The following is a 19,635-nucleotide window of genomic DNA, read 5'->3' on the forward strand; positions in this document are numbered from 1 at the left end:
ACTGTACTGGTACCTCAGGAACCTTTGCACATGCGACATGGCACCCAGAAACCAATTCAGCAAAATATGCACTCAAAGTCAAATGGCGCTTCTTCCCTTCTGAGCTCTGCAGTGTGTCCAAACAGCTGTTTGCGATCACATATGGGGTATTGCTGTACTCTGGAGGAAATGCTTTCCAAACATTGAGGTGCTTTTCTCCTATAGTCCTTGTGAAAATCCAAAATTTTGAGCTAGAACTACATCTTGGGAAAAATTTTTTTTTTTTTAATTTATTTTCACATCCCAATTCTAATAAATTCTGAAAAAGACCAGTGCAGTCAAAATGCTTATTACACCCCTAGATTACTTCCTCAAGGGGTGTAGTTTACCAAATGGAGTCACCTTTCAAGGGTTTTTACTGGACTGGTACCACAGGGGCTCTGTAAATGCAACATGGTGCCCAGGTATCAATCCAGCAAAATCTCTGCGCCAAATGGTGCTCCTTCTTTTCTGAGCCCTACCATGTAGCCAAACAGCAGTTTATGACCACATATGCTGTATTTCCTTACTCTGGAGAAGTTGCTTTACAAATGTTGGGGTGCTTTTTCTCCTTTATTTGATGAGAAAATGAAAAATTTTGAGCTAAAGCTGTCTTAGTGGAATTTTTTTTTAATTTTTAATTTTCACCTCTCAATTCTAATCTATGGAACACCTGTGGGGTCAAAATTCTCATTTCCCCCATAGATGAATTCCTTGTGGGGTGTAGTTTCCAAAATTGGGTCTTTTTTTAGGCGTTTCCTTTGTTTTGGCACCAAGACCTCTTCTAACCTGACATGATGCCTAAAATATAATCTAATAAAAAGAAGGCCCCAAAATCCACGAGGTGCTTCCTTGCTCCTAAAGTCCTCAGTCCAGTAGCACATTAGAGCCAGATGTGGGATATTTCTAAAAACTGAAACATTTGGGCAAAAAATATTGAGTTGCATTTCTCTGGCAAAACCTGTGTTACAGGAAAAAAAATGGATTCAAATTTAATTTCTGCAACAAAAAAAAAATAATTTGTATATTCTCCACTTTGCTTGAATTCCTGTGAAACGCTTAAAGGGTTAAGAAACTTTCTAAATGCTGTTTTGAATACTTCACAACTGAACTCTAAAAAGAGGCTTTTGAAATTTTCCTATGAATCTGAGAAATTGCTGCTAAAGTTCTTAGCCTTGTAACGTCGTAGAAAAATAAAAGGATGTTCAAAAAACGATGCCTATATAAAGTAGACATATGGGAAATGTTAACTATCAACTATTTTGTGTGGTAGAACTGTCTGTCTTACAAGCAGATATACGTTAAAATTTATAAAAATGTGAATTTTCTAAAGTTTGGTGTTTTTCACAAATAAGCAATGACCAAATTTTACCACTGACATAAAGTACAGTTTGTCACGAGAAAACAATTTCAGAATCGCTTGGCTATGTGAAAGCATTCCAAAGTTAAAACCACATAAAGTGACACATGTCAGATTTTAAAAATGGGGCTTTGTCATTTAGTCCAAAAGTGACTGTGACCGGAAGGGGTTAATATAGATTTTTTTCATTTGTTTTTAAAATTTAAATGTTTTTTTTTTTAATGGGAATTAAACACAATTGATGGACTTCATAAGTTCAAACCTTTGTTGATTTCTAAAATTACCAAACTCAAACCTCTGTCAACGATTTCCAGTGCTGAAAAATTTCTGGTGCAAAAGGGGTTAGGATGCTCTACAGAGTTTCCACTAATCAACTGTGTTCTTCATGTGAAACTTCATTTGAGATTCATGCATGTATCTAAAAATTTGCGTGGGTTTCACTTTTAAGGCACTCTGTCATGATGATCGATCTTTTTTTTTTTTACTGTAAAACATATTAGCAGGACGGATGAACATAGAGAATGGCACCCAGAACGCCTGTTTAGCGCTCCTAAAGCCAGCATGTTCTTATGTGTAAGAGGCACCATGTGAGAGTATACATGCCACCTACACAGTCGGGGTCATGGATGCCATTCAGACCAAGACGCTTTCACAGTGGAAATGCTTCATTGCTAATCTTTTGCGGGGACTTGCAGACTGTACACTTTACATTGACTTTAATATGGCCAACATTGGGTTGGAGCTGCCCACACTTTGTCATTCTATAGAAAGTTTTTGTGTAGCCAAAGCGTTATACATTTTTTGACGTTATTGGTTGTAATGTTCTGTTCACATGAATACCAAAAAAAGTTGAATGCTTATTTATACTTGCAGAGAAAGGAGTATGGTAAAGCACAGCATCGGGGCTAACACCTGGACTTACAGTCTATGGACATCCTTTGACATGGAAAAAAATATTTTTACCTATGTTAGTGGTTACCTTCGGTTAAATACGTTGCAAGAAGTTTCAGGCTGCAATCTCTGTTCCTTCATTAATTTTCAGAACCTCTGATATGCAGTTTTACAACTTGCTCCTAGTTTCAGACTTTTCTCATTTGGGTTGTCTTTTTCAGTAATACATACTGGATGAGAAATCTGTGACCCCAGGATGCTGTTGCCTTCACTAGCTCTCCAGTATCCGCACAGCTTCATTCCTGTACTGCTTTTTCCTTCTACAGCCCATGAGGGATCTCCTCTCACTTGTGCTGACAGATGCTAAGCAGTGTGTAAATCTCCCCTCCCTCCCCCTGCATGGGTTCTCACAGGCTGTGTATCATTATATAAAGAGTCACTCCCCTACCTTCAGGCCTCTGTGTGTCTTTCCTTCCTATATTCACTTGGAAACTGTTAAGCTTGTTGATCTACCCTCCCTAAATACTTGGATGCTTTCCATTCCCTGATTTACAGTCTACATCTTCCTCCCCGGTGCTGCTTTCTCTAACACTGAGAGAAGGGAGGGTGAGTGCAGAGACCAGACACTGCCATGAGCAGTGTGTTGTCTGATCTTTGTCAGAATCAGCAAGACAACCAGCTGTGTACAGGGGTTGCACAGTCTCAACAGCAGCAAAACTATTTAGAAACTATCTTAGCTTTGCATTTAGGAAGCAAATTAACAATACAAAAAAAAAAAAACAGTTCAAAAGTGTTCATAGCCTTTAACATGACAGTCTATATTTCCCTGCGCGTTGCCTACTGAAAGCACTAGGAGTCAGTGTTGCTTTTGATAAACGTTTGGTTGTTTACAGTGTTTATTTTGCAAAGTTTATCCCCTCCCCCCTGCACAACCCGTTAGATTGAGGTGTCCGGTATATACTGAGAATCAGTGTTCCGTTTAGGCACTAGGGACTAGAAAATTTTAATTTTTTCCTCTGCAGTTACTGTGTTATGGTCCTGTAAATGGCGTGTGTCTTGTTACAAATTACAGGGTGAATGTTTTGGAGTTTAGAAGCCTTATCCACATGTGTTGAATAGACACTTTGATTCCGTTCCAAAATGTAAAGGAACGTTACTGCTTAACCCAATCAGGGTGCTTTTCTTTTCTTTTCTTTTTTTTTGCCACTATTCTTGGATCTTAAGGAGTTAATCATAACAGAGTTAATAACTTCCAGACAAAGCCAAGTCTCTGTGCTTCAGCCAGCTATGAAAACACTGAGGCATCTAACGGGAGGCCTCAACCTTTTATTTTTTTCTGCTTTCTCTGTTTAAATTGTCCACTCTCTCTACCGCTGCCATATGGCTTTTCATGAGTGAACCAGCCCTTGCCGTGATTAAAGACAGCCATGGAATTGTGGGCCAGAGGAACTTCAGCTTGGTCTAACTCACTTCTCAGCTGCATGTTATATTCTTGTAATGCATTATTTTAAGAGCAGAATTAAGGCTTTTTAAAATAGGGACTATTATTTGCAGCATGTTATTTCTAGAATTGGACATAGGATAAAGATGTGTTGGTTACGGTTTTTATGTGTGCATACCTTTCTATAGTTATTAGTATCTTCTGATTTTACATACTGTTAAGGCTTTGTTCACACCTGCATTGTGGCAATCCGTTGTTCCGTCAGAGGAGCAGAACAAGGGAATAACGGAAGCAACGGCACCGTTAGGGACCTTCGCTGCAGTTCCGGCAGGGATTATCAGAGACAATAGCGCAGCATTGTGTCACGGACACCCGGACGGAAGCCATTGAAGTGAATGGGTTAGGTCGGCCATACGCGGATATGAACAAAGCCTTAGTATGTTTACTTTTTTTTTTTGGGGTGGGAGGGCATTTCACAACTGACCACAAAGGCTTCTAAAAGTAGTATAGAAGTGGTCTGAATGGTCCGCATCATTACATAAGTAATTCAATGTAAGTTACTAGACTAGTATATATTTTATAGCTGGTCTTGGAAATGAGCAAATTGTAATTGACCAGTGTAAACTGACTTTAACCCGTTAGTGACCGGCCCATCGTGTTTCTACGTCGGTCACTAACGGGCCTTATTCCGATGCCATAGACTTTTTACGTCGCGGCATCGGAATAAGTAAACAGCAGGAAACTGTCAGATCTCCCTGCTCTCAGCTGCTAGAGGCAGCTGAGGGCTGGGGGCATCCCTGCTCTGCCGGGTGAGATCGATATTAGTATCGATCTCACACGTTTAACCCCTCAGATGCGGTGCTCAATAGCGAGCACCGCATCTGAGTGGTTTTGGAGAGAGGGAGGGAGCTCCCTCTCTCCCGCCACCGACACCTGGCGATACGATCGCCGAGTGTCTGTGTCTCTAATGGCAGCTGGGGGTCTAATAAAGGCCCCCAGGCTGCCTGGAGTGAATGCCTGCTAGATCATGCCGCAGGCATGACCTAGCAGATGCCTGTCCGTGTTAAACGGCCAGGCAGTAATACACTGCAATACAAAAGTATTGCAGTGTATTATAAATGCGATCGCAGAATCGCATATTATAGTCCCCTAATGGGACTAGTAAAAAAGTGAAAAAAAAGTTTCATAAAGTTAATTTAAAAAAAAATGTGAAAAAAAAATTAAAAACCCAGCTTTTCCCCTTACAAACTGTTTTACTATTAAAAAAACAAAATAAAGATAAAAAGTTACACATATTTGGTATCGCCGCGTCCATAACGACCCCGACTATAAATCTATTACATTATTTAACCCGCACGGTGAACGCCGTAAAAAAAATAATAAGCTATGGAAAAATTGCTGTTTTCTGTGAATACTGACTTAAAAAAAAAATTTAATAAAAAGTGATCAAAAAGTCGCATCTACTCCAAAATGGTACCAATAAAAACTACAAGTCGTCCCGCAAAAAAAAAGCCCTCATACAACCGCATCGGCGAAAAAATAAAAACGTTACGGCTCTTCAAATATGGAGACACAAAAACAAATAATTTTGAAAAAAAAGCGTTTTTACTGTGTAAAAGTAGTAAAACATACAAAAACTATACAAATTTAGTATCGTTGCAATCGTAACAACCCGCTGAATAAAGTTATTGTGTTATTTATATCACACGGTAAGCGGCGTAGATTTAAGACGCAAAAAAGAGTGGCGAAATTTCAGATTTTTTTCTATTCCCCCCCAAAAAAAAGTTAATAAAAGTTAATCAATAAATAATATGTAGCTAAAAATGGTGCTATTAAAAAAATACAACTTGTCCCGCAAAAAACAAGACCTTATACAGCTATGTTGACGCAAAAATAAGAAGGTTACAGCTCTTGGAATGCGACGATTGAAAAACGTAAAAAATAGCTTGGTCATTAAGGTCCAAAATAGGCTGGTCATTAAGGGGTTAAATGTAGATATAAATTACTGTACTTTAGCACATATAGTTAAAGAGGACCTCCTGGCATTCCAGCTCTACTGGCATTGACGTCTTGAGTAAACACTTGGTTTCCCCATGGAATCACAATTGTCGATCATGGTTTCTCAACTCTGCATTGGGCAGTTAACCCTTTCCCGACCTATGACGAAAATGAACGTCCTGGTCGGCAGCTAGATTGTGCACCATGACGTTCATTTTCGTCAGTATTTCAAACTGTCACTCTGTGTAAGCAAAGAGTGACAAGCCCGCGCTCACAGCTGTCCTAGACAGCTGACACATCCGTGTCGCCGGTCAGTGGACCATAGCCGTTGCTTTCGGCAATTAACGGATTGCCGTCGCCGCATTTAAGTGGTTTGAAGCACATCGGCAGCCCCCACGAAGTGATTGTGGGGGCTGCCGATGCTTGTTGTGGCAATCGGAGGCTAAACAATGGCCTCGGTTGCCATGTACGGAAGCCTCGGAGTAGCAGCCTCCGGCCGGTCCTCCTCGGCTTCCTGTCAGTGACAGTTACGTCACAATGACAGAGTACATTACACTACGTGTGTAGTGTAATGTACTCTAGCAGCGATCAAAGCTGCAGGTCTCATAGTCACCAAGTGGGACAAGTAAAAAAAGTAAAAATAAATGATAAATGTTTTTTAAAAAAAAAGTGTAAAAATGATTTATAAGTTATATAAACACAAAATGCTTTTTTTTTCCTATAATAAGACTTATTATAGGAAAAAAAATGAACACGCTAAAAAAAGTACACATATTTGGTAGCACCGCGTTCGTAAGAACCCCAACTATAAAATTATAATGTTATTTTTCCCGCACGATGAACACCCCAAAAAAAAATCTATAAAAAACTACGACAGAATCACAATTTTTTTGGTCACCACCCCTCCCAAAATAAAGAATAAAAAGTGATCAAAAAGTTGCATGTACCCAAAAATAGTACCAATAAAAACTTCAATCCGTCCCGCAAAAAACAAGCCTTTACACAGCTTTTTTGACTAAAAAATAAAAAAAATGATGGCTCTCAGAATATGGTAACACAGAAAATATTTTTTTTTATAAATAAGTAATTTTATTGTGCAAACGCTAAAAAAAAGGACCAAACCTATATACATATGGTATTGCCGTAATCGTACCAACCCGCAGAATAAAGTAAAAATGTCATTAATAGCTTACGGTGAACGCCGCAAATAAATAAACTAAAAAATGTTGTCAGAATTCCTTGTTTTTGGTCGGGATTGCAAAAAAATTTAATAAAAAGTGATCAAAGAAATCGCATGTACTACAAAATGGTACCAATGAAAACTACAGATTGTCCCGCAACAAATAAGCCCTCACACAGCTCCGGTGGTGAAAAAATAAAAAACTTCTCGCTTTCAGAATATGGCGATGCAAAAGCGGATAAGATCGGGCCCCATTTATCAGTGAGACACCGGCCACACATCTATGAATTATTATTTATTTACCCCATTATTATACCCGCTTATTATGCCCTGATGTACTCTACCCAGCTTACACATGCCACCACAGTATAAACTGAAATACCAGTAAAACCCCAAACAGAACAACTACCAAGCAAAATCTGCGCTCCAAAAGCAAAATGGCTCTCCCTCCCTTCTGGCGCCCACATATATGGCATCGCCATACCCGGGAGAACCCGCTTAACGGTTTAAGAGGTATTTGTCTTCTGTGGCACAAACTGGGCAGAACATATTATGCACTAAAATGGCATACCAGTGGAAAATTGCAATTTTCACTTTGAACCATCCGCTGTGCATTAACCCCTTTGCGCACTATGACTTAATTGCACATTATGGTGCGGGGGTTGATGTATCGATCCGGCTCACATGCTGAGCCCGCTCCATACGCTGCGTGTGTCAGTTGTGTATTACAGCTGACACCCGGGACTAACGGACAGGTACAGCGATCGCTCTGTTACAGAAGCCTGTAAAAATAACAATATACTGGCGACAAGGCTTCTTTACCGTGAGAACTGTGAATCTCTGGAATAGTCACCGCAGGAGCCGTCACAGCAGGGACAGTAGATGGCTTTAAAAAAGGGTTAGATAATTTCCTAGAACAAAAAAATATTAGCTCCTATGTGTAGAAATTTTTCCTTCCCTTTTCCCGTCCCTTGGTTGAACTTGATGGACATGTGTCTTTTTTCAGCCGTACTAACTATGTAACTATGTAACTGCAATACATTAGTATTGCAGTGTATTGTACCAGCGATCCAATGATCGCTGGATCAAGTCCCCTAAGGGCCTGTTCACATCAGCGTTCGCTTTCTGTTCCGGGGTTCCGTCTGAGGTTTCCTTCGGATGAACCCCCGCAACGGAAAGTGAAAGTGAAACCACAGCTTCCGTTTCAGTCACCATTGATATCAATGGTGACGGAAACATTGCTAATGGTTTCCGTTCGTCACCATTCCGGCAGGTTTCCGTTTTAACGACGGAATCAATAGCGGAGTCGACTGCGCTATTGATTCTGTCGGAAAAACGGAAACCTGCCGGAATGGTGACGAATTGAAACAGGCCCTAAGGGGATTAATAAAATGTGTAGAAGAATTAAAGTTATTAGTAGTGAGAATTTTTTTTTTTTAAAGTAAAAAAAAAAATACTTAATTTTTCTTCTAAAGTAATGTAAAAAAATGAACAAAATTGATATTGCTACGTCCATAAAAGTCTGAACTATTACAATATACCATTTATTTAATTTGCACAGTGAACACCTTCAAAAAATTAAATCATTGAAACTGCCAAAATCGCTGTTTTTTTTTGTCACCTTCGCTCTAAAAAAAAAAAGATGTAATACAACTTTTTAATCCCTTTTTATGTATCAATAAATGGTACTAATAAAAACTACAGCTACTCCCGCACGAAATAAGCCCTCACACCACTCTATTGATGGAAAAATAAAAAAGTTATGGCTCTTGGAAGGCGGGGAGTGAAAATCTAAAATAAGAAAGCAAAAAATGGATCAGTCCTGAAAGGGTTAATTCATTTCTAATGAAAAAAACGTATGACCCCATGTGGGGAATTTCTGTACTCGGGAGAAATTGCTTTACAAAAATTGGTTGTTTTTTTTTCTCCTTTATCCCTTGTGAAAATGCGAACATTCAATATTTTAGTGGAAAGAAATTTGATATTAATTTTCGCAGCCTAATTCTAATAAACTTTGCAAAAGACCCGTGGGGTCTAAATTCTCACTATACCCCTAGATAAATTCCTTGAGAGGTGTTTCCAAAATGTGGTAACTTTTGTGGGGTTTCCACTGTTTTGGTCCCTCCAGTGCATTGCAAATGCGACATGGCACCGAAAACCATTCCAGCAAAATCAGAAATCCAAAATCCAAATGGCGCTCCTTCCCTTCTGAGCCCTGCTGTGGGTCCAAACAGCAGTTTATTACCACATATGGGGTATTGTCGTAATCGGGAGACATTGCTTTACAAATGTTGGGGTGCATTTTCTTCATCGTTCCTTGTAAATATTAAAAGATTTTAGTTTTTGCAGAGTAATTCCAATATATTTAGTGAAAAACCTGTGTGATCAAACTGCTAACTATACCCCTAGATAAATTCCTTGAGATGTAGTTTGCTAAATGGGGTCTTTTATGGGGAGTTTCTATCGTTCTTGTAGCTCAAAGCTTCTCCAAATCTACAGTGGGACCTACAACATTTTCAAGCAAAATATCCTGAAAGTCTCCGTTTGCTCTCTTACTTTCGGGCCCTGCCGCGTGTCCAGGCAACGCATTAGGGCCACAATGGGGGTATTTTTGAAAACAGGAGATACAGGGTGATAGATTTTGGTGTGTGTTTCTTCATTCTCATGTTCGCTTTAAAAGAAATCGGTCTTAAAAATGACACATTTGTGAAAAAAATGTAATTATATGTTTTTACGCCTGCTTTGCATGAATTCTTACAAAAAAAACTGTGCGGTCAAAATACTTACAACACCCCTTAATAAATACCTTAAGGGGTGTCGTTTTCAAAATGGGGTCACTTGTGGGGGTTTCCACCATTCTGACACCTATGAGCCTCTGAAAACCTGGCTTGGTGCAGGAAAACAAAATGTACTTCAAAATTTATAAAATTATTATTAAATTTGTAAGTCTTCTAAATTGCTCAAAAATTATTATTTTTTGTCAAGTGCTGCCAAAATAGTGTAAAGAGCTGAAAATATATATTTAATTAAAAAAAATGTACAGCATGTGTGTACATATGTGACAATGCAGTTAAAAATAGGGGAAAATGTTAATGTTTACAAAATTTCTTCAATTTTTCTATTTTTTTATTAATTTCCGCAAATCGTATCAGTCTACTTTTACCACTAAAATAAAGTACAACATGTGACGAAAAAACAATGTCCGAATTACTTGGATATTCAAAACTTTCGCAGAGTTATTCTCCGATAAATTCAGACATACCAGATTTGACAAATCGGCTTGGTCAGTAAGACACAAACAGGCCCGGTCATTAAGGGGTTAATCTCTTATTCCTCCTGGAAATATTAAATATATTGAAAACTGGTTGTTACCGACTTGTCAATAGAGCCGACGGGATCTCTTTAATGGGCGTGTGTCCATTTCCAGACTTTTAAACGTATTTTTATATGCCATTTTTAAGACCTATTAATAGATGTTGAACCCTTTATTAGGCCGCATATAATAGTTTTCAACAGGACTATCATTGGAACAAGAATGATCAGGATAGGCAAGTTTAAATGGAAGCTTCTTAATATTTTGTTTTCTGTGCATTGGTGTTGCAGAGAAACCCCCTAATCCATGTAGGCCCTCAACAGCATGTTTGTGTGGGTCCCTTAATATCAAGCCCCACCTCTCTTAGCAATTGGAATACATTTAACCTGTTATTTGCCAGTATTGATTGTGAACTGGTGCATCTTTGCTTCGTTGTTTATCATTGCTTCCATTTGTGTGTTCCTGTGATGGTGCATCAGTGAACATGAGAAATTCACGGTACGTGATGTTCCCCATAAGTGTTCTGTTGTGCGTCTGCCATAGCTCTTACTCATAACAGTTGTTAAACACTATGTTGTGGTGTTCTGCGCTCCTTCAGACGTGGCTAACCAGTACATGTGGCCTGTGCCAGAACCTTCTTATTTTAGTACAGCATTACGTAGTGCAGTGATTCATATCAGGAGACAAATTTTGTGTGAACTGCGGGAGTCAAAATAGAGCAAGGATTTCAATATACCATCTCCAAGTCTTGATGTCTGTGAGTTGTATCTAACCAGTAGGCAGTAATACAATTTCCAGGATGTGACAGCTTAGGAAGATGGAGTATAAAATGTTCATCATTGGCAGTATCAGAGCCTCGTCAGGATGGACTCAAGGAACAGAGAGCTCAGGATCATTTTACCACTGCATCAGCACTAGTTTGCTCATCCATAAGTCGTCTGAAGGACCTATAGTTTTATATTTAACTAGAGTGAAAAGTTTTTGTTTGTAGCTATTTAAAGTGGGGTTTTTCCCAGAGTTTTGGTGCTCTACCTTCTCCCAGTTATACTTCGTATAGGGACTTGAGCCAAAACGCTCTGGTATCATCTCTCGAAACCTTCTCCATCACTTTGCTCCAGATTGGTGTTTGTCATGAATCTTCAAGGGACATGCAAAGGAGATATTTATCTGTGCACATGTTTCTGGATGACCCATGACAAATGCCACTCATAAACAAAATGTGGAGTAGGCTTTAGGAGAGAGGTACGGACAAGTACTATATGGTGGTGCTTTCAAGTAATAATAAATGCAGTTAAAATTAAGCACTACCTTCGTAATGACAGACTTATGTATTAGGGATTTGGTTAATAGTAGGGGCAGTATATGGAAATTCTGGGAATGGAGAAAGGATAGGGAATGCCACAGTTCTGACAGTCCCCTCAGTCTGTAGTTTGCTGATAGGGCTAGTAGGATGTTCACGTTTGAATCTCTCATTGCTGTCTTTTATTATTTATTAGACTGCTTCTTCTTGTAAAAGAATCAATATAGATAATGGATGCGTTTAAAGATATCCATCCAAATCTTAAAATTGACCATATATATGTAAATTAGAAGTTAGAGCTGTAACCAAAGTTTGGCAATTATGTTCATATATTGCCATTTTTCTCCTTTTTTTTTTTTTGCGGGGTCTGTTCTGCCAAAATTGACAACAGGAAGTGCAATCATGTGGATTGTCACTCTTTAAATTGGCTTCTAAGAAACTAATGGTAAATTTGAAAGTTACCTGAAGTTAGGTACGCTTTAAAGTGGCGCTAAACGGGAAGTCGCTTTCACTTAAAGGCAACAGAACACATTTTCATAGATACAGTGCCGCCCCTTTAACGTTGTACGATAGATAAATAAAAATCTGTCACATTGTTTATAGATAGGTCTCCTAGTTTGAGAGGTCTGCCCTTTTTAGAGCCCCCTCTGTGGCGCTGGCACCAGTTGCACAACACAACAGCATATCAGACCATGTAAGGCCAGCTTTAAAGATTGTGAATTTGACTTGTTGTGAGCCATGATTTATTAATAATATTTTTCCAGTAAGATGGAAATCGGTTATCTCTTCCTCAACTAATTTGGCACAATTTAAGACTCTTTATCTTTAACAGTAGGAACTTCAGTAAATTAAGAGATTTGCTTCTGGGGAAGTAAAATACCCTCTGTGATCACATCTGGTCCATATCTCTGGTGATACCATCTTTTGTCTAAATCTGTGTTGCGATCATTAAGTGTTTGCAAGTGTACAGAACTTTTCCTCTAAAATACTTATAGTAAGAATAAAAGAAATATAACAACTAAGGCCTCATGCACACTTACGTAAAAACGCCCGTAATTACGGGCCCTTAGACTTCTATTGGCCACGGGTACCTTCCTGTATGCATACTGGAAGGTGCCCGTGCCGTTGAAAAATATGGAACATGTCCTATTTCAGGCCGTAATAATGGCACGGGCAGGCCCATAGAAGTCTATGGGGCTCCCGTAATTACGGGTGGCTACGTGTGTGCACCCGTAATTACGGGAGCGTTGCTAGACAACGTCAGGGGATAGTCACTGTCCAGGGTGCTGAAAGAGTTAACTGATCAGCTGTAACTCTTTCAGCACCCGGGACAGTGACTACCGCTGGAGTTAAAAGTATTAAAAGTTAACTTACCTGCTTCTTCCTCCAGTCCGGTCTCCCGGGATGACGTTTCATCCCATGTGACTGCTGCAGCCAATCACAGGCTGCAGCGGTCACGTGGACTGCCGCGTCATCCCGGGAGATCGGACTGGATGTCAAAAGAGGGACGCGTTACCAAGACAACGGTACGTATGAACTTCTTTTACTTTCAAACTCTGCCCGAAAGGGCTGCCCCTTCTCTCTTTCCACCACTGATAGAGAGAAGGGGCTGCCGATTAGTGCAGAGAAAACTGGTCCGTAAATACGGGTGGAATACTGGTGACACTTGACCCGTATTTACGGGCACGGGTCTGTAAATACTGGTGGAATACGGGTCGAATACGTGTGACAAAGGACCCGTATTTACGGGAGGAAAAAAAATACGTTTGTGTGCATGAGGCCTAAATGTAAAGAACAAGGAGTCAGACTTTTTGGGATATTTATAAAACCTGGTCTCCAAATCTACTGCTCCATAAAGATGTACTTCATTGTGGTTGAGGAAAATATTGCATAACCCATCTGTCTTCTGGTACTTTTATTTACTCTTTAAAATCACTTCCATTCTGACTTACTGTATGCTGCAATGTTTTATTGTCATGGCTCCTGCACTGTGTGACCTAATTGTGAGGTTTTTTTTCTTTCTCCACAGTGAAGAAGAGCGATACAGGTACAAAGAGTACGCTGAGAGAACTGAGAGAACGGACAGGGGCTATGAGCGACACAGAGAGAGAATTAGCAGAGAGAAGGAGGAACGGCATAGAGAGAGGAGGCATCGAGAAAAGGAAGAGTCTTCACGGCATAAAGCATCAAGAAGGTAATATCAATTAAATGTCTATGTACTTAAAATAAACTCTAAATTGTGCTTATGAAAGGTAAGGTATTTATGGTGTAGGATGGACAAGACAAGTTATCTTATATCCCATGGCCAGTTTTGCAGCATTCAAAACCATACATACTGATGCCCGCCATGTAAACAATATGAATGTGTAAAGCTTGGGCAGGATTGTTGAAAAACAAGACTTCTCTACACGTTCTTATTATTATTTATTGCCAATAAGAACAGGGCTCTTGATGCACAATTCAGCTCCTAATCATAAACCATCTTTTCCCAACAAGGGCTCTACACTGTGTTCCAAATTATTATGCACATTGGATTTAAGTGTCATAAACATTTAATTATTAGTTTTTCCATTAAACTCATGGATGGTATTGTGTCTTAGGGCTCTTTGGATCATTGTAATCAATCTCAGACACCTGTGATAATTAGTTTGCCAGGTGTGCCCAATCAAAGGAAAACTACTTAAGAAGGACGTTCCACATTATTAAGCAGGCCACAGGTTTCAAGCCATATGGGAAAGAAAAAGGATCTCTCTGCTGCCGAAAAGCGTGAAAACATTGGATATTTCAAGAAAACTTAAGCGTGATCATCGTACTGTAATAAGATTTGTGGCTGATTCAGAGCACAGACGGGTTCGTTCAGATAAAGGCATAATGAGGAAGGTTTCTGCCAGACAAATTAATAGGATTAGGAGAGCAGCTGCTAAAATGCCATTGCAAAGCAGCAAACAGGTATTTGAAGCCGCTGGTGCCTCTGGAGTCCCGCGAACCTCAAGGTGTAGGATCCTCCAGAGGTTTGCAAGTGTGCATAAAGCTATTATTCGGCCACCCCTAAACAATGCTCACAAGCAGAAACGGTTCCAGTGGGCTCAGAAATACATGAAGACTAATTTTCAAACCGTGTTGTTTACTGATGAGTGCCGTGCAACCCTGGATGGTCCAGATGGATGGAATAGTGGATGGTTGGTGAATGACCACCATGTCCCAACAAGGCTGCGACGTCAGCAAGGAGGTGGCGGAGTCATGTTTTGGCCTGGAATCATGGAGAGAGAGCTGGTAGGCCCCTTTAGGGTCCCTGACGGTGTGAAAAGTTTATGACTGACCACTTTCTTCCGTGGTACAAAAAGAAGAACCGTGCCTTCCGTAGCAAAATTATCTTCATGTATGACAATGCACCATCTCATGCTGCAAAGAATACCTCTGTGTCATTGGCTGCTATGGGCATAAAAGGAGAGAAACTCATGGTGTGGCCCCAATGTTCCCCTGGCCTCAACCCTATTGAGAACCTTTGGAGCATCCTCAAGCACAATATCTATGAGGGTGGGAGGCAGTTCACATCAAAACAGAAGCTCTGGGAGGCTATTCTGACATCCTGCAAAGATATTCAAGCAGAAACTGTCCAAATACTCACAAATTCAATGGATGCAAGAATTGTGAAGGTGATATCAAAGAAGGGGTCCTATGTTAACATGTAACTTGGCCTGTTAAGTTTTTTTAGATTGAAAGAGCTTTTGATTTCTGTAAATATGACCTCCTGATGCTGCAAATTCAACAAATGACCATTTTAGTTCTCTTTACAACCTCTAAAATGTTTTGATCTCTGTTGTGCATAATAATTTGAAACAGTACATTTTGAGTTTTTTTTACTTCTAAAAAAAAATCTATTATCATTAGGAGAATTGTTTAATAAAATTCGCATTATACTCCAACGGTTGATGGCTTGAAGATTATACTGACTGTCATTTGCATCGACTATTTAGGAAAATCAGCGAAAAATAACATTTGCATAATAATTTGGAATGCGGTGTATAGAGCCATAGTTTTCTGGGAGCTCCTGGCCTGGATCCATTAAAGACAAAAAGGACAGTCTGATCTCTGTGCTCAAAGACGCTTGTCATAGGGGTCAGACAAAGCAGTAAAAAGAAAAAAAACGACCAGAGTTGGTGCTCCTTTATGTTAGCCATACACACAAAGGGGTTATCCCATGTAAGCACATGTAAAAATGAGTACGTTTGAAATATTGCATTATAAATATTTTTTCTGTGCGATGACAACTTACATAGGTGCCACTGATGGCGCCCCTAGTTTGTTTTTTTTCTTCCGTCCATATACAACAGGCAGTGGTGGGCATCTATGCGCTGTTCTTTTGGCCCATTCTCCGGCTCAGCGCTGTGCATTAATCCATCCTGGTGATGTGGCCCATTGAATCTTCGTATACATAGGACCTTACGTTGTTGGCCATCAAGTTCAAATTGCTTTCTGTAAGAGTCTTCTATTGTGGAGTCATATTTTTCCTTGAACAAACAGAACAGTCATTGCAGACTTCACACCACCACCTCATGAATTATGCAGACACAACTACACACCCCACTGTTCGCCCTCTCCTGGATTGGCCCAGGCTCTGTCTGCGATCCTTGTCCATTTCCACTTGGGCTGTGTGTCCTGAACGAGCAATGGAAGTCAAGCGGGAGACAACAGGGATCCCAGACATGGCATGGGCCCATCCAAGAAGGGGAGGGCTGCGGACTGTGTGTCAAGTTGAGTATTACGGACCCATTCATTTCTATGGCCAACGGAAAGTCTCCGTGCCGTAGAAATTTCTGTAAAAAAATACGACGTCCTATTTTTTTATTTTACGGACCGTACTCCCATACTTCATAATGGGAGCCGTGCCCATAATTACCGGTCTTCATTACAGGCACGGCCGTGTGCAATAGGGCCTTAGGCTCTGTTCACATCTGCTTTCTGTTTTCCATTGCTCTGCTTGGTCATACGAGCAACAACGAGAAAAACCGAAGCCGGGATCCGTCGCATGACAGAAGCTCACGACGCCTGGCGGTGCCCATTGACTTTAATTGGCTGCATATTGCACTATTTTGTCCAACAAGACGTAAACAGAGCCTGATGTGTTGAGATAAAAAGGAGGCGTGCTTCTCATCAGTAATCCTGTCATTCTATCAAGCAAATTGCCCACATATTTTTGAGTAAAATAGACTTTTCCAAAATTTCCATTTCTCATCATTTTCAGCGTACAGTCCATTTTATTTCCTATTTCTGCTCAGAATTCCTAATTCTGTTTTTAGATTAAGTTTCTGGTCCACTTGGTGTTTAGTTTTACGTGATATTCTTCTGTAGGATGTAAGAATGGTTTCATTATGTTCCCAGTCATTTTTTGATTAATGGCTCAGATTTGTTCTAAAATATCTTTCTGGTATGATAAACATTTAAAAATCGACATTTAGAGAATTACAAATGATTTGTTCCTTACCAAATGGAACTTTCTTTGATGCGTTGTTTTCCGTTTGGTTATTTAATAAGGTGATTGACATAAGTGAATCCATTTTAATTTGTCGTATTTTATTTTTTTCTCTTCTTGATCAAAAGCATAATGCACAATGATTCATTTTCAGACCTATACACTTTTATTAAATTAATAAAATAGATCTAATTGTCCAGTGACTAAGTACACAAGCTGTGAGCTTCTAAATGTGGCTGAACATATACAGATACCTGACCAACTCACAAGTCATGTCCTCGGTTACATTTTTTCAGGTATTTTCACTGATCAGAGATGTAACTAAAGGCGCTATAGAGGTAGCAGTTGCACCTGGCCCTGGTGCCTGAGGGGACGTATAGGCACCTCTGCGACATAAGACACTAGTATTAAAAATGGCACATGTTTAGGTGGGGGAAGGGAGGGCACTGTTGTGAAAACACCTTATAACTACGGTATACCTGTGTGTTTCTTTCCCTAGCAGCAGCAGGCGCCGTCATGACAGTGAAGAAGGTGACAGTCATAGAAGACACAAACACAAAAAATCCAAACGTAGCAAAGAAGGCAAAGACACAGGAGGTGAACCTGCCCCAGAGCCAGAGAGCGTCGAGGCGTCTGCTGACTAAACCTGCAAAACTCATGTCCAGTGCAGAAACTACTATTAATTTTACCAAAACGGATTCATGGGCCAGGATGTCTGTTAGAATTACAAGTATTTTCTTCAGGGTATTAAAAATATAAAGCTTAACATTTGTTTGTTAGCATGACATTGTTCATAATTTCTTTTGTATTTTTCTGGTTTCTGGGAAAAATAAAGTGATTTTTTTTTTCATGCTTTGTTGATTATTAGGAAGAAAAAAAAGATATATATATATATATATATATATGTGTGTGTGTGTGTGTGTGTATATATATTTTTTCTTTATTTAACACACACACGTTCACACCAGTGACTTGTACATATTTCCTGTAATCTTGATATGTCTATGCCACAGCCACCTATCTTTGAATTAGGGCTTAATTACACGAACGTGATATGCGTCCGTGCAACGCGTGATTTTCACGCGTATCGTACGGACCTATGTTAGTCTATAGGGCCGTGCAGACAGTCAGTGATTTTTGCGCAACGTGAGTCTGTTGCGTAAAACTCACGACATGTCCTATATTTCTGCGTTGTTCGCGCATCACGCACCCATTGAAGTCAATGGGTGCGTGAAAATCACGCATGCCACACGGAAGCACTTCTGTGGGACGAGCGGGATTCGCGCAACAGCTTTCAAACTATGAATGTAAACCGAAAAGCACCACGTGCTTTTCTGTTTACAAACATCCAAACGGAGTGTCATAATGATGGCAGCTGCGCGATAATCACGCAGCCGCGCATCATACGGGGCTGACGCACGGAGCTGTTAAGTGCCTTTTGCGCACGCACAACACTGCGTTTTTTGCGTGCGCAAAACGCACACGCTCGTGTAAATCCGCCCTTAACTTGTTGAATTGTACCACCTGTGCATCCAGGTATTTTCCACATGCAGACAAAGCTCTTTTTTGGAAGGATATTGTAAGTACATGCTAAAGTTTCTTGTTGCTTCCAAAGGACTTTTCATGGTCTGCTAGAAAGCTCTAGTGTTTGCACGGTGCTGAGGAACGGAACAGTATTTTATAGTATTCCTGAACTGTATGGCTTTTACACAGGCTAAATAATATATTAAGAAAGTCACGTCATGTAACAGAATACATAATTGTGGTTAGTGCTGCCACAAAACTAACTTGGAGGGTAGCTAGTTGGAAAGCTTTGTACTAGACACATTTGGACTGTATTTTTATCTAGGAGGGCCTTAGTCAGAGTTTGCACAAATGTGTTGAACACAACTCAGGCAGGGTTCACACGACCATGTTACGTCCGTAATGTACGGAACGTATTTCGGCCGAAAGACCCGGACCGAACACAGTGCAGGGAGCCGGGCTCCTAGCATCATAGTGATGTACGATGCTAGGAGTCCCTGCCTCTGCGTGGAACTACTGTCCTGTACTGTAATCATGATTACAGTACGGGACAGTTGTCCTGCAGCGAGGCAGGGACTCCTAGCATCGTACATCACTATGATGCTAGGAGTCCGGCTCCCTGCACTGTGTTCGGTCCGGGTCTTCCGGCCGAAATACGTTCCGTACATTACGGACGTAACATGGTCGTGTGAACCCAGCCTCACGGAAAAGTTGTGCACCTGTCTTGCGTCCGTAGCCATACTGAGAAACATTGCACATGCTGAAAGAATTGTCTGGCATCACAACTGTTGCCATCGAATATAAAAATGGCTCCATATTAAACTATGAAATCATTTTTTGTCACCTCTTACACTTCAACGTTTTTGCACTATGCTCGTGGGAATAGAGACTGGAGGCTTGGACATGCGTGATGAAGGACTTACTCCAGTAATTTAAAGAGTACCTAAACTTTAAATAAAATAAAAATCCCATAAATCAATAGTACGAGAAAAGATAAAACCTTGTAATATATGTTATTACAGAAAACTGCTCTCTCCACTTATTAGACTGCACTGATCACTCACTATGAATTCACTGATAAAATCTGTACACTGGAGTTTGTACACTGATAGGTCAGGTTACAGTTCCTGCCAATAG

The 19,635-nt window shown here is 40.1% G+C and overlaps 1 protein-coding gene across 1 annotated transcript in view; it reads left to right on the forward strand.

Moving 5' to 3' along the window:
* The window catches only part of FIP1L1 (factor interacting with PAPOLA and CPSF1), a 71,109-nt gene extending 53,288 nt beyond the window's left edge, over positions 1-17,821 (forward strand). Inside the window, exons 16-17 of the mRNA XM_075859729.1 lie at positions 13,531-13,695; positions 17,474-17,821. Of these exons, the coding sequence (XP_075715844.1) occupies positions 13,531-13,695; positions 17,474-17,618 (310 nt within the window). The 3' untranslated portion in view covers positions 17,619-17,821. The remainder of the gene's footprint in view (positions 1-13,530; positions 13,696-17,473) is intronic.
* Positions 17,822-19,635: the final 1,814 nt, after the last annotated feature.

Source organism: Rhinoderma darwinii, chromosome 1 (assembly GCF_050947455.1).
Source record: "Rhinoderma darwinii isolate aRhiDar2 chromosome 1, aRhiDar2.hap1, whole genome shotgun sequence".
Taxonomy (NCBI): Eukaryota; Metazoa; Chordata; class Amphibia; order Anura; family Rhinodermatidae; genus Rhinoderma; species Rhinoderma darwinii.